This window comes from Daphnia pulicaria, chromosome 8 (genome assembly GCF_021234035.1).
Source record: "Daphnia pulicaria isolate SC F1-1A chromosome 8, SC_F0-13Bv2, whole genome shotgun sequence".
NCBI lineage: Eukaryota > Metazoa > Arthropoda > Branchiopoda > Diplostraca > Daphniidae > Daphnia > Daphnia pulicaria.
In genome coordinates, this window is record NC_060920.1 from 13,805,881 (window position 1) to 13,829,559 (window position 23,679).

Consider the following 23,679-nt stretch of genomic DNA (forward strand, 5'->3'; position numbering starts at 1 on the left):
CTTCCCATTTAATAAGGAGACAACACGGTAGTTTCCAGTCAACACAAATGCACCCAGTAGACGATGGCAGTTGCTCAGATTGCAGCACCAATCGACGATCGCGTGAGTTATCCACGTTACGAGGACTAGAATAGAACAGCGCCGCACGTAGTTGTCCACGGGATGTCCATGTTCCGTGTTCGGGTTTTGGATATGTCAAGTGCGACGACGCTCGCTGCTTATTTCGTTATGTAACTATATAGATCGGCGGTATAGAGTGCTGGATGGCCGGTTGTCTTTGGGGCTTGTCCCTCATGTCCAGAGTGGAATATCTGCGCAAACTGAAGTTTTCCAGTCTATTATTATTATTATTAGTATTATTGTGTCGAATGTAATACAGGGTCCCCCCCTCTGCATCAGGCATGTATACACTGTATGTCAACAACCCTCGTTTCCTTTTGGGCCGCGTCTAGAGCAAGCGCATCGCTCCGGGGTTTCTCACTCATCTCCTCGTTGACCAGTCTTATGCCTTCACATGTACTATTAAATATAATACTGTCGTTTCGTACTACATATAATACTACAAAGCCTTGCAGGAAACAATAGAACAATAATGATTAGGGATACAGCTCTGCCTACCCATTCCGCAACGATATAATGAAGCAAAATAAAAGGAAAAAAGAAGAGGAGACCGTTGACGACAACGGACGTCGCCACGGTTGCTAGCGGGCGTCCTTCTATTGGAATTGCCCGGAGATTTAGTGCGCAGTGCTCCTATTATTGTATTATAGGAATAAACTTGACACTGTGAATTCCCGTCTAGTCCCCCCGCACTTTTTGTCTGCCAACAACAACAACAAACGCGAATCGCATGCGACTTGACAGCGCCAAAAGTGAATTAGCATCAAGAAAGAAAAAAGAAACGAATGTTAGTAATTAGATGAAATGAATTCAGTCCACTAGGAGAGGAGAGAGAGATAAGCAAAATGGCAATTTAAGAAGTAAATGTAATGAAGGCACTTTATTCGGCTCATCTCATTGAAGTAGCCTTTGATGCCGTCCATTTGATTTGCTTCAAATGCGGCGCTACTACAAGTGGGGGGAGATTGGCACAACATTCTCAATTGAGGGGAGAGAGTCATACGCGGATCTGATTGATGCGGAAATCAATATTAACGAGTGAGCAAGGCCCTTAGAATTGTCATCATCAAAGATTTCGCGTGAGATACCCTGAATGATTGATGATGACCAGGGATGACCATCATGTGCGGTACTACCGCACAAAGCCACCGCCGGTAAACGAAACTCTTGTGCTATACCAAGCGGAGATCATAACATATACATACTCAGAAATCCACATCGCTCAAAACTTATTGAGCGGATAACTCTAAAATGCATGAGAAATCTGCATACGGTCTAGTAACTGTTCCATGTCCATCCTAAACTGTCATCAATATCTAATAACATCCATGGAGCAATCCAATGCAGATAACATCAAAAGTCTCGTAGATCCAAAACTGGTGGACACGACAAAGTAATCTCTTCACTTCCGGCCATTATAAAAGAATCAACAGAGATCCAGGGGATCAAAAAGACCAAAGGTGAATAGACTAAACAAAATAAAACAAAATAAAGTTGATGGGGTTGTTAGTGCTGGTCGATGGACAACTTCCTTTGTCTACATAACCACCACGACGATGCCTTGTGTGGATAACTTACATTTTAGGGTTAAACAACATCGTGTACAGTCAGTTGCGGGGGGTAATAAAAAGACGCGGTCAGTGTCGTTCAAAAGTGTCGAAGCGAAGCAAATAAAGTGCGTGTGCCACCGTCATCTTACAGCGTTCAACCCCTTTTTCAAAACCCAAAAAAACCCCCAGAAAAATAATACAACACGGGAGCATTTTGGGTCGTCTTTATTAGCCGCACATTACCACCACCGTGTAAGGACCGTGACACTAGAGGCAAGGAGTTGGGCAATTAGAGTCCCCCCCCCCCAAAAAAAATCGGAGGAGTGCGCTGGTTATGCGAAGAAGAAAAAGACAAGTCGTAACAAAACAAAAAGCCAAAAAAGTTGTTGTTGTTCTTCTTTTTCTTTTGTTGAGTTGTGTGTACAATGTGCCCCCCACGCGATGCCATATCATCCTCTTCTTATTTTTTCCATCATCCGCGAGGAACAATAGCCAATAGACTCGGTCTCCCACATCCGCAATGAATGAGACGGTACATTGCAAGAGCATGAAAAGGGTGTGGCTGCACGGCAAACGAGAAGAAAAGGTGGACCCCTTCACTGTTACGTCTTTTCGACGGCTTCTGTATATCCTTCGCTTGGCATAATCCAGCCGTACCCGTTCAACAACATTTTCATTGATCCATCGGGAAGACAAAAACGTGAAGAAGAAAAAAGAAAAGGGAGGACCCGTTAAATGTTAGTCTTGACTTGTTGGCTTATTACCAGTTACTTGTTTCGTTCCTTTTAATAACTACAAAAAAAGGGGGGGAAAGAAAATACTTATTTGAATTTTTTCTTTTGCGTCTTTATCCCGCTAGTGATCCCGGAAATAACAGAAAAGGGTAAATCTCCTCCCTCTCACTGTGAGATGGCGGAGGGGGCGTCGACATTGAAAAAAAGCCAAAAGGGGAAAAGGACGGACGAAACTGGTCACGGCATGTGAGTGAAACTGTGTTACTCATGTTTGTGCCTCGATGGCTGCACCGCCGTGATTTTTCTTTTCCTGCCCACAGCATTTATAAAGACATATCGACGAAACAAAATCCAACGCTGCGGATATGCAACGATATGCCACGTGACCGAACCCCAAAAAAGGGAACAAATCGTTCGAATCATCTCCAGTCGAAAACTTGTGCCGTGTTTTTGTCGCAGGACTCAAAAAAGATACGGTGTAGCATTTTCACGTCGATGTACTAGTAGAATAGGTCACGCAGTTCCCCCCCCCCCCTCCCCGAACGTCTGCATATCATTATAACAGCAGCAATACTACTGTATATATAAAAGGGGACTCTACACACGCCAATGAAATATTGTAGTGAGTATCTGGGCATTTTTTGACGACGAATGGAAATGTGATGGTCCATCGTTGAATGTTTTCGTGTGGGTAGGAGTCGCTGGTACTGGCCGATAAGACGACGACGACCCCGTTCCATTCCCTTTGACCGATTGAGCTGCTGTTGCCTCCATCCCACAACAATCATCGTCGTTGATTAGCCGATTTAAAATCAGAGAAGCAGAAAGCTCCATCAATATATCTTGCCTCCTTTTGGCTGTTCCTTTTCTACCTCAAGTCGCCGGGCTATACAACAGCACACAGCTGATTAATGATCCGCCGGAAAAGGGAAAAAAAGAGAAAAAAAGCTTAGAGCATTCCGCCAGCTACTTATACAATAGAGCCGACTTAGGTATTCCCATAGTATTACTCTTTTTCTTTCTCTCTTTTCTTGCTTTCTTTCTTTCTTATCCAGCCCGGGTTGAAATGGTCTAAATATTTTAAAATGGCTCTAAATATTTATCCTATTACGACAACTGGAAAGAAGTGGATGTGGAGGAAGAAGAAGAAGAAGAATAAAGAAAAGGGAATAATAATGCGTGAAAGGGTCATCGATCAAAGGGACTCGTCTCTCTCTCCCACTCTCTCCCGCTTGTTGCAGCCGCATAAAAACTTTTGTGTGTGTGTGTTTGTTGTTAGCGCCCGGCTTTGGGTTTACGGGTCCGGAAGTGCCGGCGATAAGTTGTTGTCAAATAAAGAAAAATATAAAAAAGAGAAGAGAAGGAAACCTCAAAAAAGAGAGAAATGACCAAAAGCTCTTTTTCTCTCGTCTTCTCCTTTGACGTCTTCATTCGCTCCGAATCTTCCGTCTCCACTTCGGACTCGTGTGAATCTAATAAGAAAAGAGGATTGCGCACAAAAGCGAGTTGAATTAGAATCCAACAAAGACGGCCGAGAGGAAAAGAAGACGAAGCGGCGGCCTTCCTTAAAGAGGAACCACCGAAATGCGTGTGGAATCGCACGGGAAAAAAGACTGAGCCGTTGAACGAGGACGTGCGAATCGGACGCGTCTCATCTCCTTGTGCGGTCCCGTGTCCCCAGAACACTCAGACATGTTCATTACTTACGACAGCTAATTATCACAGTGTCTTTCATTACTCAAAATTGAGAGGAGAAAAAATGAAATCAAAAGAAGTATAAAAGAAGAATCAAGAAAAAACAATCGCGGATTTCTTCGGGTTGAAAGCCGATTGGCTTTTGGGTACGGTACCATTATTTGATCAAATAAAAGACTTTTTGAAGTAAAAAATAAGGACTAGCTGCTGATATCTTGCTGGGTTGGAGCGCCTCTACGACAAATCCAATCTTGATCGGCAGAGTTTCGACCAAAGAGTTAAAGAAAAGAAGCAGAAGAGAAAAGAAGAAAAGTCTAGTGAGTGATGGGCGTGTGGAGATTTGTTTTGTGACTCAATGTTTGAGTTCCATCACACTGTGAGCGGGCGGGCTTGCACTCTCCTCGCTCGCCCATCGGTACGGGCAAACAAATCCGAACGGGCAGCAGCTTACAGCGTGGCGCGCGCTCGGCCATCGAGCCTCCAGCATATAGGCTTTGCCCAGCACTGACTGTTGGGTCCTCTCAGTCAGGTCTGTCTATATACACAATAGCCCAAAGAACCATCACATCACGTCGCCTCCCGTCGCCCCCCTGTTTCCCTCCTTCCGCTGTCCAAACTGTCGGTCCAGTTGTGTGTGTGTTGGGCGCGGCGTCAAATTAGCGCCCTATACACGGGGATATGTGTTTGATCAAAAGAAGACAGACGCACCCGCGTCTACAAAAGAGAGACTAAAGACAACAAAAATTCGTTTTATGGAGCGCGTCGACTACAGTTTGTGTGCGTGCGTGTGTTTGTTGAAGATTTTGACCAGTGTCAATAGATGGGGCGTGGCGGGAGCCGTGAGAGCCTCAATAATTGAGTCCTCCATTACATCAGTCTCCTGCTGCTCCTGTACTTGTAATGGTCCCCACTCTCTCTCTCTCTCTCACCCACCCACTGTGGGGCTAGTCAAACAGAAACAAATTAAATATTAACAAAATCGCGTTCCCCCCGCTGAATGTTTACATTTGTTAAGCATCAAGTAGAAAAAGGAGAAGGAGAAGAAGGAGAAAGAGTGGGGTAGTATAGCCTGGGATGAACAAGTTGTCGAGTGCGCTGAAAGGGAAAGATGGACTGCACGTGCCCGCCGGCCCGTTCCTTTTGGCCAGACGTGTGAATGGCCCCCGGATGAAAAAGAGAAGGCGACAAAAGTGTAATAAATTGACGTCCGTCTTAATATTGCGTCGCCGTCAGAGTGGCAGAAACGCAGGAGGTGTTCAGCGAAAGAGAGAGAGAGAGTTAGGAGAAAGGAGCGAGAAATAAATTAGGAGCAGTCCAGGGCGAAATAAGGAACACTTTGTAACGGCGGCCGGCTGTTGCGATGGATGTTGTTGCCACTCTTTCACCTTTTTACTCCGCCGTCGAATTGTGTGTGACAAACAACTCCATCAACGAGACAAAAAAGGCGCCGGGGCCGACCAGCAGAAGAGTCGGCGACATTTACGCTAGGCCGGGGTATCGGGTTCGAATAACAAACGGCCAGTCCTAGCGCCCAGGACGACGACGAATTCCAAGTGGAAAAAGTATTCAGTCTTAGTTAAGTCGCCGGCAATATTCCACCGGGTGAAAGAATCTATACGACATGTTCGCGCACGGACACGCAGGGACGCTAGGAGCAGATGCTCGACCGCAACGACAAGACAAACGAACGACACGCAAAAACAAGACATGAGACGGGACGACCATTTCCTCCGCTGCTGTGCTCCTGTTTTTGTTTTTTATTTTCGAATAACATTTACCTCCTCCCCCGTCCCAAACTCTTCCTATCACGCGCTACTCGTCGTCTCCTCCACTGTCTTTTTTAGTCCACCTGGATCCATGGGAGCAAAGCCCCACCCCGTCCACCCACCTCCACCCCAGACATACATGCGCTAGTACACGACTCCCGCCCGCTCCACCGCCGTGTGTAGACTGTGTGTATGGCACAGCACACGCGGCTACATCTTCTTGTGTACGTGTATAAGTTGGCCGTGTGTGCGACGACAAGACTCCAGTCGTGCCATCGGTTTGGGACGAGTAAGACACGCCAAAAAAGACCCCACCCACTTACTCACGCTCGTCTCACACGTTGAATTACCGACGGTATCGCCCTCCTATCCCAAAGTTTCGTCTCGTTCAACCGCGGCTCCTGACCTCCTCCCACACGTGCTGCTAAAAGGGACGCATTCCAAAGACAACCGAGAGAAAATTGACGAATAGCCACGCAGGGAAAATGTTTCCCGTTTGACCTGAAAGGAAAAAAAAAACGCTTGTCACAAGAAATCCCGAAAAGTCTTTGATGTGCCTACAGAGTGTCCAAATTTAGAAGGAGGAGGCGTGAAAACATCCAAAACCCAGACAAAATTTCCAGGCTCGCTCCTGATGGAAGTTGTGGGCGGCTGAAGAGTTGAGGCACAGCGAAACGGACAACCGACAAACTGTGCGGACCACACCAGCGAAAACCTTGGCGTCACGACGACTGATGCAACACGACCAAGAGCAGCAGCAGCAGCAGCAGAGTCTTGTCGCTCCTGGCCCCGTCGTGTTTGTATTCGCCCCCCTCGGCGCTTTCTCTTTTTCCTTTCGTATTGCAAGACGAAAGTGCAGTGAGGGGCTCACGGCGATCTAAAGTTGGAAACGTTGAAACAACAACAAAAATACACAACGGGCGACGCGGCGGTGCAAAAGAAAAAGCAGAAAAGGCAACGGACGCGGACCAACGGATGCGGCAGCGGCGGCCCGATATATATTCTCTCACTCGGCTGGGCTCCTCCGCTTGTGCTCTCTCTTGTTTGGCCGCGTCAAAACGTGTCCGCCAGACCCGTGAAAAACATAAAACAACCAGCAACGCTCAGCTGTTTGGTTTGACCACCCGGAATCGGCGTCAAAATCGGCCGCCGATCAAAAAACATATCCAGCCGGATTGTGACTCTCTCTCTCTCTGTCGTGCCTCGTGTGTTTTCTCCCTCGACGTGTCGACTATCAAAAACTCGCCGGCCAATCAGCCTCGCCCGGCCCTCGAGATAACAAACTCGTCACGCTGCCCCGCTCCTCCTATCATCCCGAACTGTCTCCTCACTTGGCGCTGTCCCGCTATCACGCTTAAGAGGTAAGTGGCGGCCGGCCCCGGACCGAGGATTTACTCTCAAGTGTGTGCGCTTGTGTGTGGTATCGGCGCCCATTTCATCGGCCAAATGGTGACCGATGTGCGATGCAACGGATCAGCCGTTTTATTTTTAGGATTGGCCAGGATCAGCGCGACTAAAAGAACAACGGCGCATCACAATTTCTTGTCTCATTGACGATTCCGGTTGCGTCCAGCCATCAGCAGCTAGGCAATAACCAAAGGGTGGGAAATTCGATTCAAACAAGAGGCAAATAGGAAACGGGGGCAGATCCAAAATTCCAATCCATCTCCACCTGAGCTCTCCCCCCCCTTTTCCAAGCTCAAAATAGACGAACACAGAAAAGAGACTCGACAAGCTCCAACACGCAGGCTCTAGTATAAACAGTGCGCGTATGCCAACTAGTCAAAAAGACAGAAAGAAATAAAATAAAAAAAGGGAGAAACTGAAATATTGGGTCGGTAGCCAAGTACGCCGGGGTCTATCCGCCTATTCAAATCAAAACATGGGCGAGGACAAATCAATGAATAAATTACCTGCAACATTTAGCAGTCGTCGAGCTTTGTAGACCCCCACGAAAGGTCACCAGAGTTGCATTGACTCACGGCCGTCTTCAACCTGCACATGCAGACTAACTGATTTGTGATCACAGCCCACGGTTTGTGTTCAGCAATTCCACCAATCACCAACCCACACCCAGCGAAGCTGATGACACGACTCGAGAGGTAGCAAAAGGTTTCCACGACTCTCTCCTTGTGTAGGCTTCTAGTTACACATTCAGTGTAAATAAGCCGGGCAGAAGGCAACGACCGGAAGAAACCGGAAAGTTCCGCAACCTTTTACTCTGCTATTTCCCTCCTTGAAAAGGAAAGATTCTTTCTCTTTTCCACGTAAAAATTAGTTGCTTTTCACATTCATGTTCAATTTCACGTCCTCGATTTCCTTCGTTCAGTTCTCTTGTTTCTTTTAAAAGTCCGGAAGAGATCCTTCCGATTCGCACTCCCACTCACCCCTGTTTTTATTTCGGCGATGGCGACGAAACTGTGCAACACAGTAGCGATTTAAAAAGAAACAAATGAGCAGCTTATTGCTCCAGCAAAGTATTATGATGACTGTCTAATCGCCTAGCAAGTACCACGAAAAACGATCCTAAAAGTTCCTTTCCGGGGGGAATTGTATAAAACAAAACTATATAGATGGTGGCATCATTTCAGCACAGCAGGGAAATCGATTCCATGCGGAATACTATCGGAATTACGCCACGACGAGAAGCAGAGATGAAATCAGAAACTTTGTTCGTCGGGAGACGATTTCAATGAACGCGGGAAGATAACGAGACGAAACTGTCAAAGCGAAAATATAAAATAGGAAAACGGGCGGTGAGGGTGTGTATATTAACGAACACATTTCCTCTTTCTTTTCCATCGACGTGTACATATAGTGATGTTGCACAATGTTTTCGATATATAAAAGCGGGAGAAGATACCATGTCCTGTTTGTATAGCGCTGCCGGCGGGTACAGGGAATAAGAAACTGGGAAACTTGTTTTATTCAATGTCTTCACGAGAAAACTGTTCCGGGTTGTCTACAACAACATCTACAGACAACGCTGGCAAGGCAAACACAAAGAACATTAGATGCAGCACGTATAGCCATCAGCATTTCTCCAGACTGCGCTGGCCTATTATTTTATCACTATATTCCCCTATTCCAAATAGTCGATTTTTTCAAAGCAAATCAAATTGTTCAATTATTCTCGTGATTCAAATTTTTTATTAGGTTGTTGTTGTTGTTGCCAGCCGTTGTAAGAAAAGAAGAAAAATGAGTTGGAGCGCCGACGATGGGACAGGAGGAACGCGAAGGAGTCGACCGGGACGAAGCCATTCGGCGGCCGTAACCGATTGGCTCGGCCGGACGTCGTCGGTTCCCTCATCACGCCACACGGGCCACGGCGGCGGCAGTTACCCAGCTCAGTCCCTCCAACTGCAACAACAACAAGAACAAGCCCGGCTCGTTTTGACGCTGACCGGCTGGCGTCGACGCGCCCTATTCGGCCTCCTCCTCACCCTGACCGTCATCGTCATCATCAACCTGTCGCTGACTTTATGGCTCCTGCGCTCCATGCAATTCTCTCTGGTAATCACATCTCTATTCATTCCCTTCCCATTTTGAGACCAAATCATAATAATAATAATAATATGTCCACGGCATGAGAAGAAATACAAATCCCATCGACGACTACCCAAAGTGAATCTGCAATCTGCTCTGACGGTATTCGGTGAATAGACCTGCGTCTTCCAATCTCAAAAGGAAAAAAAAGTCTTTTAAACACCGCAGGGAAATCACGACGGGCATTTCCCTTTTTCCCCGTCATCTATACATTGGGAAAGGTTATCCAGTAATGCATCCGTGTACATCAAGAAGTCATAGCTCTAGATCTTTCATCCGCCCCGTACGGGAAAAAGGGACCAATCTGCAATAACTTATTCTCCAGCTCTAAATAACTCAAAATAGGGAACAAGAAACCCAAAGAAAAATAGGGGGCAAAAAAAATACGACTGAAGATGGAAATCGCATAGATAAATCATCGGTGCACTGTCGACATGGTCCAGATTTACTATGACGGAGGGGTTGTCTTTTCTCCTGCTGCTGCAGACTCCACTTAGTAGAGCTACTACAGTTTGTATGCATCTGTCGAGAGAAAGATCTATACAAATGTTGCCCACGCTTCTCTGAATGAAACTATCTTTTTTCAATTACGAAATCATTTCAATTATTCGCATTTCACTCTGGCCTATACCTTAGAATATTTAAAAAATGACTTTTGGATCGAACAGTCAGGTGGGGACAAAATCCTCCTGATCCTATCCATTTAAATTGTTTCTAATACAGTCCAGCCTACAAACAATGACGGCAAATTCACTCGCCAGTTGCCTCCCATAATTTATGCCATCCGAGTAGAGTTGGGGTAGGAACGGACGGGGGAGGGCTGGTACGTTAAGAAGCTAAAGTCCAAGGGATCAGGAGTCTGTCGCCGCTCTAAGCTCACGACACTTTAAGGGAATACCAATAAATCGTATAGTATATCTGGCAGCGATAGTTTCATCGGTCTGATTCTCTGCTTCGCTATTCTGGCGACTTGGGCGTACATAGCGACTCGCATTGGCTTATTGATTCCCGTCGACCTCGCGATCCTCGGTAACCGAAACACGAGCCACAAAGACGGCCACAGCCAACACACACACACAGACAGGGATGATATGCTGATGAATTCAATCAGTCGCGCTTGGTCAGATTTCGTTCAGATATATCGAGGTACTAGTAGTGGTAGTGGTGCTAGTAGATCAACCCCGGCCCGAATGACTCGACCGTGCTGCCGAGTTGTACGTGTAAATTGTACCGCGGGGAGTTCCCCCCCCCCTTTTGCCTTCACTCGCTCAATCTGTACGTGTGCACATAGATTCTGCTGTCTGACTCGCTGCTCGTCGTGACACTCGAGACTCTTCCTTGCCGTCGCCCAGCAACCGACTCTCTGCGCAGAGCCCCTACGTACCGCTAAAATGGCACGAAAACAATTTAGCGGAAGCCAAAATAAAATAAAAAAAAGAAAGAAAGACGCATAAAGGTCATTAGACCCAGCGCATAAGTAGACTAGACAAAAGGGTGTAAATATTGATTGCATTTTATAGACTCCTAGCGGTACCCTAAAGTGCCTCTGTTATCTCTCGTTTCGCATTGCGTGTCCCGATGATTCCGCAGCTAATCAACACAATTCAAACTCGAGAGGGCTCGTAATGATAAACCAGGAAGTGCCAGTGTGGCGGCAAAACCCTCTTGATGAAAAAAAAAAGTTGTTCAAGTTTCACTTTGCTTCAAGTGTTTCAAGTTCAAATATTTTTGAATTTGATTGTTTTACCCACAGACAAAGTTGCGAGGTACAAAAACAGGCCTGATCTGCAGTGGTTCTACACGTGAGCTATTTAATGAACCCTGACTGAGAAAAACCAAAACAGCAAGATGAAACATGGAATAATCGTACTCCATACTACATAACGATTTGAAATCAACGCCACTCAATACGACAATAGTCATAAAGGAAGGATAGAGTTATGTTTTTTCCTACCTTTAAGCCTGGGAAATACGGCCAGGCATCCACAAGTGCACCTTCCACAGAAAAGTTGAATCCACCAAAAGGGATAGGTAAAAGGGAGTCCTCATGAATACACCAACATTCACATGGGCGTACACGAGGACATTGAAAGAAAGGGGAAATTGATGATGAAAGAGATCCTTAACTCGGTCAACACTGGGAGTTTCTCAAATTAAATGGGATGCTGTTATCTAAATAAATAATTTCAACAATGAGTTTTAAAAAATATTTACAGAAATAATATAACAAGCAAGGAAAATTTGAAAATAAGACAGCAATAAACATTGAAGGTTTCCATGACATATACACTGCATTTATGCAAATCATGCATCATTCAAAAATCTGGCAGGTGACATGCAGGTTAATAGAAGTACCGAGAAATGATTACCTAAGTGATGATACTGTGCTTGCTGCTGATGCCAGGAGGTTATCAGTCAAATCATATGTGACTGGAGGTCCAGCACAAGCAAAACTTTGCTGTTACGATGGCTGGCTCAGGCCCCAAATCTGCACAGAGGAAAAGGTTAACATTATAGTGCAAACAAACACAAGGGGATAAATAAAGCTAACAGGAAAGAATAATTCACAAACTTGGAACAAGTTTAACTCTTCAACCTGCCGAATGGCATGGAGTGGAGAGCATGAAAATTGAAAAGCTGCGTCACCAAAGTTGACATAACGATGACCACATTTTTGAAATTTTATTTTCGTGCATCCATGTCCAAAAAAGGGATCGTTCCGTTTTTCTTTGAAATCTTTAACTGTCTTCCTTTTCGAAACTTGTATCAATGCATCATGATTGCATACTTGTAAACAAAAGCAGACGACACTAACTAATCGTCTAATTAGCAATACTTGAGATATCGATTAGAATTTATTTGATTAAAGCAAAGAGGGAAATTTAACTGGACGTTATGTAAGACTGTTAAGCTACACTCAGAGTCGGGATTGTTGTTGGTATTTGATCTCTTACGCCTCACGCTAATCAAACACCAACAGTTTGAATGTGGCCTTTCCTAATGTACGGGAATTGCTTTCTGCTTTGTAGTGGAGTTTGGGAACCTAACCGGATGATGGCAACCTTTGATACCCTAAACTATTTACTCCAGCCTGGCGATTGACAGTCTGATTAAATTCTCTATAATGTATTAAACACCGTCGACCGTGGCCATCACGTCTACAACTGACCGTTTCCCAGCAACGCAGCCCTTTTCTTCCCATTGTTTTAATCCTTTGCCGATGACCGCTTGTGTATATGTATCGCCTGTTGTCACGGTAGTTCCATCACGATTTGTTGATGTAGTTGTAGCCAAGGGCGATGAAGTTCTCTCCCTCCTCCATTCCTCTACGGTGTGTTTATGTTCATCTTTGTCTGTAGCTCACCCGACGTACATAACAAGTTGAGGCTTTTATTGTATTCCCACCAATGGCCGGATACACAATCCAGCCGTACCTGGTACCTACATTCCCCCCATTGTATAGCTGTTGTAAGCTGCTCAAAAGATGACTAAGAAAAATAAGTTGTAACTGGCGATGACACTCTGCCATGCCATTACAAGAATCAGGTTAGACGTCTCCCACGCTATTCCGTCACAGCTGTTGGTCTCGCCTAGCGTTTCCCCGCAAAAATTGCAAAAGTGACAAGATGATGGAAAGATGAAATAGTTTAACACACAACAAACGGTAACAAGATGGGAGACAGGCATCACATGTTCACGTCACATCCTCTCCTGGCGCCTCACTTTTTCTCTTCCAACATTAAATTGATTGGTTTTCCCTAAATCTCTTTGTCGTTTCTTTTCGGGTACGAAACATCACCTGCTGCTCGCGATGGGGAATCGTCACGTCAACAGGACGGCATCGGCAACATGAAAATCACGCCCAGCGGGATCCAGCTGAACGGCGAAGCCATGGTGCTCGACACCTTGATAACGTCACAAATCAGCGCCAAACAAGGGCATCCGCTCGTCTTCGACTCTAACCAGAACATCACGCTGAACGCCCGCGACGCCCAGGGACGGATCGCCAACAAAATCTTCCTCGGTAACATTTAATTACATTAAACAACTTTCTGAATTAGATCTGGATGCAGCGGGTGTATCTGGAGGGGGGAAGAGCACTGTAGTACGATGGGCCATTTCTAACGATATGTTAATAATAATAATAATAGTAATAACACGGGTGATGGAATCAGGACAGCCGCCCATCAAAGCCGATTAGCGACCAACCGTTCGATTGTCAAAGAGAAGGACGCGGAAGTGAGCGATGCCATAAAGCCGCTTATCAGATGGATCCAAGTTGCCGGACGCAGCGGCGGCGGCATTTGAGGGAGAGGCCTCTGGCGAATATTTGTAAGACACCACGACGTATAGAGAGAGAGATAACAGGAAACAAGACTTTGAGTGCTAATCCTGACTGGAAGCGCATCTGACAACAACAACAAGACAGACAAACAACGGCTGTCAAATATTACATCGAGTATACACACACGTCGAATGTATAGCGAGGGCCACTTAACAGTTTGGCTATGGTCTCGGGCGGGCTGGCGGCTAGTCGAGTCTGACACATCAAACATGGATCGGATCAGGAATTAGCCAGTCCATCACTAATTCCCTATCCATATTAGATCTTATATTATTCGTCTCTGGCTTCCCTTATTTCTATTCTATTATGCAAAGTCCCCAGATATCTTCACTCCAATAGATTTCCCAATAATCAACCTAATGCATTCGGGATATCTAGGACTGCAATTTAAGCCATCAACATTTGATATTCACTTGCACTACGGCTGCTCTTGTACATTTATGTCTCAAAATTCGACGACACCAAAGTAGGACAGGATGGAAAAAAAGTTCATATCCTTCCTCCCTCCACCCTTCTCATTTTCACGACCTGAATAAATAACAGGCGAGCGCACTGCATCGGCGTGTGCGACTATTTTATTCGAACATGTACGGAGGGACTCGTCCAAAAACCACCGCCACCTGGTCCACGATTTTGCAGTGTCTTGAAACTTGTCGACTTAATGCACACGGAACATCAAAACTTGGGTCCTGTTTTTACTTGGGGGGATCTTTCCTTTTACGCTTGCAGCTACCGACCCTGATGTACATTTTCACGTCCACCGTAGAGACGCACTTTGAATATCAGCGAGCACCAAGATCACACAGACTGCATAAAAACACGAGCCAGGAAACCATCAGAATTTTCTATACAAGACAGTCACAAAATTATTGACTTTGGTGTAAAACGAGACACCGTCCAAAGTCGTAAATTCTCCACAGGGTGGAGAAACTCTACAGAGGCAAAGTGGATTATTGTGCAACCGGTACGTATACGGCACGACGATGCCGGCCGATCAAGAAAAGAAGAAATGAAGGGATAAAAACACTGACGACACGCCACTCTACTCAGTATAAGAGTTCCAAATTGGGGCGTGTACCCATCGTTTCAATTGCGTGAAGCTCTTTGGTCCAACGTATTAAAAAAAAAAGAGAAGTCCCTCCGTTTGACAGCGGCAATTGCACTGACCCATCATTTGATATCTTGGACTCAAACGACACACGACAACCGCCCCTCTCCCGTCATTATAAACAGTGCCCTACAGGATGGCGGCCACTCATTTCTCCCGACCGTTTTTTTCCGGCGCTATTTTCAGCCTCGGGAAAAAAATCACGTAAACACGTATAAGTGGCCCAAAGTTCGACGGGTTTCGTTCTCCTATCTCTCTCACTCTGACAGGATCAAATATTAAAAAGCCCTACAAGTGCCTTAGGCCATTGATTTTAAAGCAATTTTGGTGTGTTTTTTGGTGCGTCGTTAGTTATTAAAACCTTTGGTTGGTCGTGGAATGTCTAACCTTTGTGTTATTTGTGCGTGCGTGTAATGTGTGTGTATGTGTACAGGTGAAGACCGGCTGGAAGTGGTGGCAAGAGATTTCCGCGTGACCAACTCCCGCCAGGAGCTGCTTTTTGCGGCCAACCGTAAAGAAGTCGTCGTAGGTGCCGACATCTTGCGAGTGTCAGGTGAGATCGGCCAATCTTTTTTCTTTAACTATTTTTTAAGGTTAAATCTATTGCCACGACATGATGTCGTGGTAATACGGTCGAAACTGTCTATTGCCACGACATCTGTCGTGGCAATAAAGAGAAAATTGTCTATTGCCACGACACGCCTACGCATGGCCAAGAACCTACAGCCATCTAGCGAGGCTCGAGCCTATCTATGCTTACGTAAGAACTTTTGGCGCTCCTTCTGCAGTCTCAGAGACATAATGCGGATAATTGAATGGCAATGCTTCATTGAATGTCTAACGAGGCTCAAAGTTGTGGATGTAAATGCGCCCATTTCGACAGCACAAACGAGCAGCAAATAAATAAAAAGTAGTCACGCAACTCAACTTGTTAGGCGAGTAACAACAGAAGTTGCCAAGAGTCACGTCAATCTACGTGCATCAACTGCAGATTGTGTTTTCCATTGTCTCTATCAGCGGGAATCAAGTTGAACTTTCTCTCGCACGATCCAATCACCATCATAACTCTTAGACTTGACTTGATAGGAGTGGGCGGCGCCGTGTTCGAAGGATCGATTCAAACGCCACTGGTTCGAGCAGAATCGGGCAACGATCTCAGGTGCGTAACATCAACAAGTTTAAGTGAACCAAAACATCCAAATGATGTCAATCAACTGACGAGCGTGAATGAATTAACCTCATCATTATTTTAACCCCCTGCCAAATAAGGTTGGAATCGGCTACCCGAACGCTACAAATGCAGGCACCGCAAGGAGTGGCGCTCGAATCTCAAGCGGGTGACATTTCGGCCACGAGTTATGAAGATTTGAGGCTGTGGTCAACCGGCGGATCGGTATGATTCAATTATTAACCCACTCGCCAAAAGGGGAGAGTTCAATGATTCACTAACGGGGAGTCCAAACTTTGATTAATGATGCAGATCAGAATCGACTCGTCGAGCGTCATGTTACCAAACATTCGAACGGCGCTGGTGACGTCAAAGTCGCAACGGCCGTCATCGAGCGGCGGGTCGTATAACAACCAACACCAGACGAGTCGATCGTCCACCCAAATCTATCAGGTACAACGCCAACGTGTGTCTTTAACCATTAGCAAAGGCAATCAAAAACTAATTTTCATTTCTTTGACATCATCAAAGGTGTGCGTGTGCAGCAACGGCCGACTGTTCCTGTCGCCGCCCCACGGCTCATGCGTGGCCGATGGCACAATATGCGCATAAAAAAATGATTCACAATCAAATAATCTTTTTTTCTAAAAAAGGAAAAAAAAAAAGAAAGAAAAACAATTCTCGACTTCCCCCTGTTGCTTTGAAGCGCCGGCCCGGCCCGGCCCGGCCGGGCAGCAACACCATATGGAAATGAAGGCCAGGTCGGGCCGGCGCACCGCAAAAGGAGAAAAAAAAAGGCAATAAAATGTGGGACGACATCACACCAAAGAATGTGTACATATAGTTCTTAAAAAAAGACGAGAATCCCACATAATGGATGTTATAGAATAACGTGTTGTGTGTAGAACAAGAAGATGCCGCCAGTGCCGAGTCCTATTTATACGAATGGAGCGAAAGATCCCCACAAAAACCAAAAGACCCCCCTCTCCCCAATCATAATGTCAGTAATCAAAGACTACCGTGAAAGCAAACAACAAGACAAATATAATTCGTTGAATAGGCCACAAGGAAATTGTTATCAAACTGCGAATTTGTGTTTTTTGTTTTTTTGAAATTCTAGAAAAATCCTAATTCTCTTCTGTGTGTGTGAAAGTGAGGCCCAATGTGCGTGGAACAAGAATGTCCACGATCGGATGTGCTTTGCGTGCTGTGTCGTGTGTTGATTCAAGTGCCGAGCGTTTCAGGGGAACATGACACTGGGCCGTGTCGTGTCCGCCCTGACGTTGACTGACCGATAAATCAATTTGAGCGTTTCTCATTAAAAAGAAGATAAAGAAAAAGAGACTTGGCCACATCAAAAGAAACCATAGTTACGTCCCTGTAATTACTGGGCTGGTCGTGAAGACTCTTCGTTTGTTATTACCTCGAAAATTTGTTTTGCCATTCTATTCACCGAACTTAAGCTGCTGCCCTCATCAAACAGATTGCATTTACTTGGATACTTCCCTACAGTTGGTGCATATCATTAATGAGCATCGGCTTTGGTACAGTCACAAACACTACAGCAAAGGGCCAAATCGGACGTGGGTTATCTCTGATGGCGCTGCATAGGAGGTCAATCAACTTTTTTTCAAAAATACGAATGGAACCACACGAAAAAAATTGTAAACAGTAAATGATTCAAATGTTGTTGGCGATGATGAAAATACAAGTGTCTTCTATTGATTAACAATTCTCGGCATTGATTGAAATATTTTTTAAGGCGGTAATTTCAGATGAGAACGCAACCGTGCGGTACTTCCAACTCATTAATGGCGCACCTTTCGAGCGTGAAAATTGTCGTCAATGCCCAAAAGTATGCCATCCGGAGGCAACAGAAATAGACGGACCATGTTCGTCAACTTTATTATGATTTCTTCCCTTTATTATAGACTGCCGCAGCGAAACTCCTACCCTAAATATAAACACGCGTACAAAATGGGGAGCTCGGTTCAACGACTCTATCCGGGAATCGTCAATGGACTAGCCAGAATGCAAAAAATGTCTTTTCTGTTCTCTGTCATCGGGAGGGTAATAAATAGGTGTACACAATAGCCGCAACGAATGATCGAAACCAGGTGGAAAGAGAGACGACCAGTGGCCCATATCGGCCCACGCGTTATATCAGAAAGCTTACCGCAATTGATAAGAGGATGACATGTATGTGCCGGCAAAACCTTGGAGAAATCGCCCACGCTGACGGAATGAAGACCCGTGTCGTCTCTTTAGGTTGGAAGACGACAAGGATCAAGCTAACATCTCCCGTATGCAGTTATAGGCGGATCTGACATTCGAGGTAGAACTGCAGTTTAACAACAACAAAGGCAGGACAATATAGAGCTCCCAATTGGGACCTATAAAACACAAACGAATGATGTTAAGCTGCTGCCGTATGTGGGTGGACAATGGACATGCTCTTTACACTGATAGGCTCAACACAATGGTGACCAAGGCAATAAACGACAAAACAACCCAAAACAGGGGAACACATCAACAGCAATGCACTAGTAAACGCAATTCAAGCAAATAAGAGGAGTATAACAGCCCAAGAAGTATTTTGCCTGGTTCACGCAAGACAACCGAGCGTCTACTAATTGAATTTCAAAACTCTGCTGTCGTCATCGCAAGATAAATATATACAGAACGTAGTGTACAACTCCTCTCCATTCCCAGCCAGACAATCGTTCGAATTTTGCTTACGCCAAAATTCTACGTAAAGGAGATGCACTGCAACATGCAGTCGCATAAATCATCCTTTGACGATTCGCTACAACTACCAGCATGGTTCGCTGATTCAACAACTTGAAGTTCAAAAGGACACGTGAAGAAAAGTTTTCAGCCCTCTGCTGTGCCCGCTTGCGAATGCCAGTTTAGTTCAAATCAGGCGAATGAACACCTAACATGTGTCGATTGAGTATTCTACTCATAACTAATGCCAAGTTACTACAAAGGAATAATTCCTTGGCGTCGCAAAGTCGGCAAGTTGTGCAATTTCAATATCCAATGCAACGCAGAAAACAAGATTCAATTTCGATGGGAAAATTTAGTTTATTTTCTAGTGATGTGTGGAAATTTCCCATCTGTTGGTTTATGCAACCAAACAGGATGCATGCATCACGTGCAGGAATCGATGAGCCTATCAAGCCATAAAGCTGTTGCTGCGCCAAAATTGTTCATCGGTTTCATTATTAGCAACATGACGTTGGTTTGACAAAGTCATACGAGAAAAAAAGGTGTTTAGTGGGTTATTAGCTAGAAGGAAAGACTGGAAGTTAATGTTCAAATATCCTGTCAGCCTTCCTTGATCCTCGAAATAAAGATTAAAGCAAACGAGCTTAGCGCGGGATCTATCAAACGAAAGGGAAAAAATGAAAACAGGTGGGAGAGTTGCTTGAAAAAAATCAAAATGTTGAAGGTTGCGTGATTGAAAGCCAAGTTTTTCAAGGATTACGGCTTGGCTACTACGTCAGTACCGCGGCAAAAATAGTTAAGGGAATGTTGTAGGTGGCAGCCGATCCCGTACAGATCCCTCCCAATAATAGCGGAGGACTAAACATTTTTGACGACTGTACTACCGGATGTGGGTTGGAAATTCAATCAGCTGAGAGAGAGAGACTAACGGTCGCCAACCTTTGCAAAATCTAGAGGTCGATTTGTCGAAATAGAATAACTGGCGATATGTTTAAGTATTGACAACTGAAATTCAAACCAGTAAACCGAGTGCGCAATCGATCCAATGAAAACATGCCCGATGCAGTTGGCAACTGCATGTACATCAATTGCATTAATTACTAGTAGTTTACAAATTAAGACGTACTCGGCAAGTAATTGGCGCAGTCAGTAATCCCCCCTCATAAAAAACGTGATCCCAATTAAAAGGCTTTGTCAAGTCGTTTGATAAAACAAGCCAGAAAAACAAAATAAACATCCACTCTAACCGTCCAACGGAAAATTACCTCTAAATAAATCTCCTTTCTTGGAATCAGAAAGATGTTATTAGCTCTAGAAGTTAATTAGAAAGATGCGTTGGAAAATTCAAGAACCCGTTAAAGTTAAATGGATTTTTGACCAGTTCTCCATTCGCCCTTGCACATTTCGTCTTCTGATTAATGAAATAATAAAGACAACAACAACAACGTGAAAGGGACGTGGGACGGTTCGTTTTCGAGTGGGTTCACGGCAGCAGTACAAACGACTAAATAATGAAAAGCTCATTACGATTTGCAGCCATAAACGGCAGTGGAGCCGAGAGGAGAGTTAAACGATCAATCAGCAGCAGGCAAAAAAGGACAAGCCTGTCCGCTAATGAGATGGGGCCAACCGTTAAAGGCAACACACTAACATGTAGCGTAGAAATACCCGGAAGGACTAGAGCTCTTTTTCATAGTCACTCATGGTTACGTTATGATGTCACTAAACACAAAGATCCTCAAAGGGGTGGGGGAAAAAAAACGGTCCAGGGAAAGTATCCGACGCTGTGCCACCGACGTCAACTGCGGATGCGTGTAATCTCATCGCCGCGCCGATCGGGAGTAGAGACTCGGCACAGACTCACTCGATACTATAAAAGAGACCCCCGCTGGTCCCGTCACGTCATTTATTCCTTCGTATTTCGACGCGTCTACCTGCACAAACGTTCTGGTTTCTTCCAGCAACTTCAACCGGAGACTCAATTGATCGCAACAGTTAACCCTATTCTTCTCGAATTTTCAAGTAGAAACATTGACTAACTGTTCCGAGAGACGTAAGAGACAAGAAAACAATTCAAAAGTCACCTGGCATCACTTCTCACAATCTACAAGTAAGTTTTGGCACATAACAATGGGAAACTGGTGAACTGAATCTAATTCTTTGAACTTGAAAGTTGGAATTGATTAGATTCAGTTAGACTTATTGTGACATAAAGAAAAATGTGATTTTGATTTCGTGGAAATTCTTACAATCGAACCATGACATTTGATTATTCCCAATCCGACAAGATGAACTTTTCTGGCTTTGTAGTTTCCTTTTTGATCTTTCAAGATTCGTACAAATTAGATCCACAATCAAATGTTCTTACTCTGTCGTAAGTTATCTCTAATATTGATGTTGACTTTGATCTGTCGACATGAATCAAACTGTCTAGAATGTTCGTCGTAACGATGTCAACCAGAACGGCAGCGGCCGCCTATCTTTTCTTCCTACTCGTCTCATTGGCCAACACCGCCGTCCTCAACAGGTAAATCGAATCAATTCTTTTACCTATACACGTGAAGGCCTCCAACATGTATCAACCGACATCAACTCAATTTTCAATAATGCAAAGGTTCCAACGAAAATTTTCTTTTGAAAAACGTGACTTTTGGCAAACATATTAGGCTGCGTCATGGCATGTGCAAATGACACGAAAAGTTGAAAAACGATAGTCTAACGCAGACAAAAAGAAATGAGATTATTTGCGACTTACCCACTTGATGTTTTCGTTTCCTCGTGGTATCGTGAAGACAGCATACAAGTTATATCTGAACATGTTGGTGAAGAACAGCAACAGGCGACGTGCTGGTGTAGGGTGACGAAAAAATGGGCGTCTGTCATCTCCAGTTTTTTTATTCTTTCACTTTCAACTGTTTGCGTTCGTTCAAAATTCAAAGCTTGGCGTCACACACAAACAAAAACACTCGAGACGACATTTTTCTGTTACGGCTGCCACCGAACTCTGCCATCACCACACTCCAACTCGGGTCTGCAATCGACACCACGAGCCACGACTATATTTTACATTCGTATCGTATGTCCACACAACTAGGAATGACTATAGTTCAGCACTCGATTCCGCCACCATATTGGCTACTTTTGATTCAAATGGTTTTGTTGCCAAAGCTTTTTTGGGGAAATGGCCTTGTCGTAAATGGGAAGCAAATGTTTCGGCCGCAGAAATTTTTCAAGTTTGTAAAAATAATGAAGGACGCCATTTGCAACGTTGCGAAATTGAAAATAACTCTTTTTTTTTCTTTGATTGGTTTTTTAATTTCATAAATTTACTTTCTCGTTTACAATAACTTCTACAGCCCATCAGCTTTATTTACTTTGTAACTTAATTCCCATAAAAACGCATTGACCATCAAACGTGGAATGGCTCCCCAGAGTGGAATTTTGCAGAGAAATGCACGATGTTTGGTTACATTATTACATAACGGCACGAAGTTGTTACAAACAAGAAACCTATTTGAGGTTGCTTTTGTTTCCCCCGTGAACGATGGACGAAACGATCATAAAAAAATTTAAGTTTAAATGTAGCCCTCGGTTCCCGCTGGAAATGTTCGGCTGAAAATGTGTCCATTGAGGCCAATCGCGTTTCTCACGAAGTGTTGTGAGAAGCGCGTGCATACGCCACAGAGAAATCAGTAGGGACAAGTTTGATTCATCGTCCGACTTTGACACATTCCCGCTACAAGTGGGCTGTTATTATTTCTGTTGTATACGGGCGTGAAAAGAGTGGGGGGCGGGGCTATGCAAGTAGCGGAATTGTCTCAAACGAACCGAACGGACATAATGAACGACGATGAACGATGGATGGGAAGTGACACAAGTGGCACGACTCTTCGTTTCTCATCTATAAGAATAAAGCAAATTTCCAACTTGAACACGAAAGTTTATACGCTACGTGTCAGAGGCTCGTCAGGTTTTAACGAAGGACTGCTGGGATGTGCAAACTAATTTTAGTTAAAATGATTTGTTCGTTCCTCAGCATTGCAATATCGATTTTATCCTCTGTTATTTCGACCTGTTGAATTCACGTCCATTTCCTTGGCTTATTTCCGGACAGGTCATATGTGGAACGAAGCGCTGAGAAAATGAATGACGATGCCAATATGTACACAGACATTGAACTGATTGAAGATTACCCAATGAAACCCGTAACAATATTTGACATTTTAAAGCGCGTTCTGGCCCAAAAACCTGCGCCACCTGAACCGACTGAGCTAATAAAGACTCCATTCAGGTAAAAAACACACAAAATTTCATTTTATTTTCCTGTTTCAATCGGGACTTGATTTATGTTGATGGCGACAGGAAGAGGACGTGCTACTTCAATGCAGGAATGTCTCACAGTTGCGACTACAAGGAGCTGCTCCAGTCGGCTGACGACGCCAACCATTGGAGCAGCGAACACACTCCGGGCAAGCGCCGGAAGCGTTCTTCCCGCCGCGGACGAGCGCCGGCAGCGCGTTCCGCCGATGAGCAACAACGTCCGGCACCAACACTCTGAGAGGAGAGAGAAAGCGAGAGAGATAATAATCCAACCCACCTTTCACCTTTACATAACCAGCCAACAAATACACCGAAAAGACGATTCATTTAACCCCACCCTGGCCACTTAATATACACACGGACAACACATTTAACTTCAAGAATTCTTTATTTTTCGTTTCTTTTGTTTTTGATTCCATCTCCCCACGGAATCATCATATCCATCAGCAGGTGAGTTTCGGTGGTTTGTTGATTTTAAATTCGGATTCCTTTTTCCAGCACCGATTGTTGTTGTTGTCCCGCGCAGTTTTCCCTTTCTTTAAAATATTCCATTCTTTTTTTTCACCCCGGCCCATCTTGACGGATGGTTGTGAAGTG

At 44.7% G+C, this 23,679-nt stretch overlaps 2 protein-coding genes across 2 annotated transcripts; both read left to right on the top strand.

Annotated features, from left to right (window-relative positions):
• The first annotated feature begins 6,056 nt into the window (after window positions 1-6,056).
• Window positions 6,057-17,761, top strand: LOC124312143 (zeta-sarcoglycan-like). The gene is made up of 8 exons (XM_046776634.1): window positions 6,057-7,226; window positions 9,022-9,378; window positions 13,246-13,435; window positions 15,298-15,417; window positions 15,951-16,023; window positions 16,134-16,257; window positions 16,345-16,485; window positions 16,564-17,761. Exons 2-8 carry the CDS (start codon window positions 9,064-9,066, stop codon window positions 16,642-16,644), a joined length of 1,044 nt encoding a protein of 347 aa, XP_046632590.1. The 5' UTR covers window positions 6,057-7,226; window positions 9,022-9,063; the 3' UTR covers window positions 16,645-17,761.
• Window positions 17,762-20,643: 2,882 nt separating this feature from the next.
• On the top strand, window positions 20,644-23,456 carry LOC124312182. The gene is made up of 4 exons (XM_046776690.1): window positions 20,644-20,872; window positions 21,197-21,289; window positions 22,877-23,053; window positions 23,125-23,456. Exons 2-4 carry the CDS (start codon window positions 21,198-21,200, stop codon window positions 23,318-23,320), a joined length of 465 nt encoding a protein of 154 aa, XP_046632646.1. The 5' UTR covers window positions 20,644-20,872; window position 21,197; the 3' UTR covers window positions 23,321-23,456.
• The last annotated feature ends 223 nt before the right edge of the window (window positions 23,457-23,679 follow it).

Coding starts and splice junctions, on each gene's coding strand:
- LOC124312143 (XM_046776634.1), top strand. CDS start 9,064: ATGAGTTGGAGCGCCGACGATGGGACAGGAGGAACGCGAAGGAGTCGA. Junction 15,418..15,950: donor CGACATCTTGCGAGTGTCAG/GTGAGATCGGCC, acceptor TTGACTTGATAG/GAGTGGGCGGCGCCGTGTTC. Junction 16,486..16,563: donor CGTCCACCCAAATCTATCAG/GTACAACGCCAA, acceptor ACATCATCAAAG/GTGTGCGTGTGCAGCAACGG.
- LOC124312182 (XM_046776690.1), top strand. CDS start 21,198: ATGTTCGTCGTAACGATGTCAACCAGAACGGCAGCGGCCGCCTATCTT. Junction 21,290..22,876: donor AACACCGCCGTCCTCAACAG/GTAAATCGAATC, acceptor ATTTCCGGACAG/GTCATATGTGGAACGAAGCG. Junction 23,054..23,124: donor CTAATAAAGACTCCATTCAG/GTAAAAAACACA, acceptor TGATGGCGACAG/GAAGAGGACGTGCTACTTCA.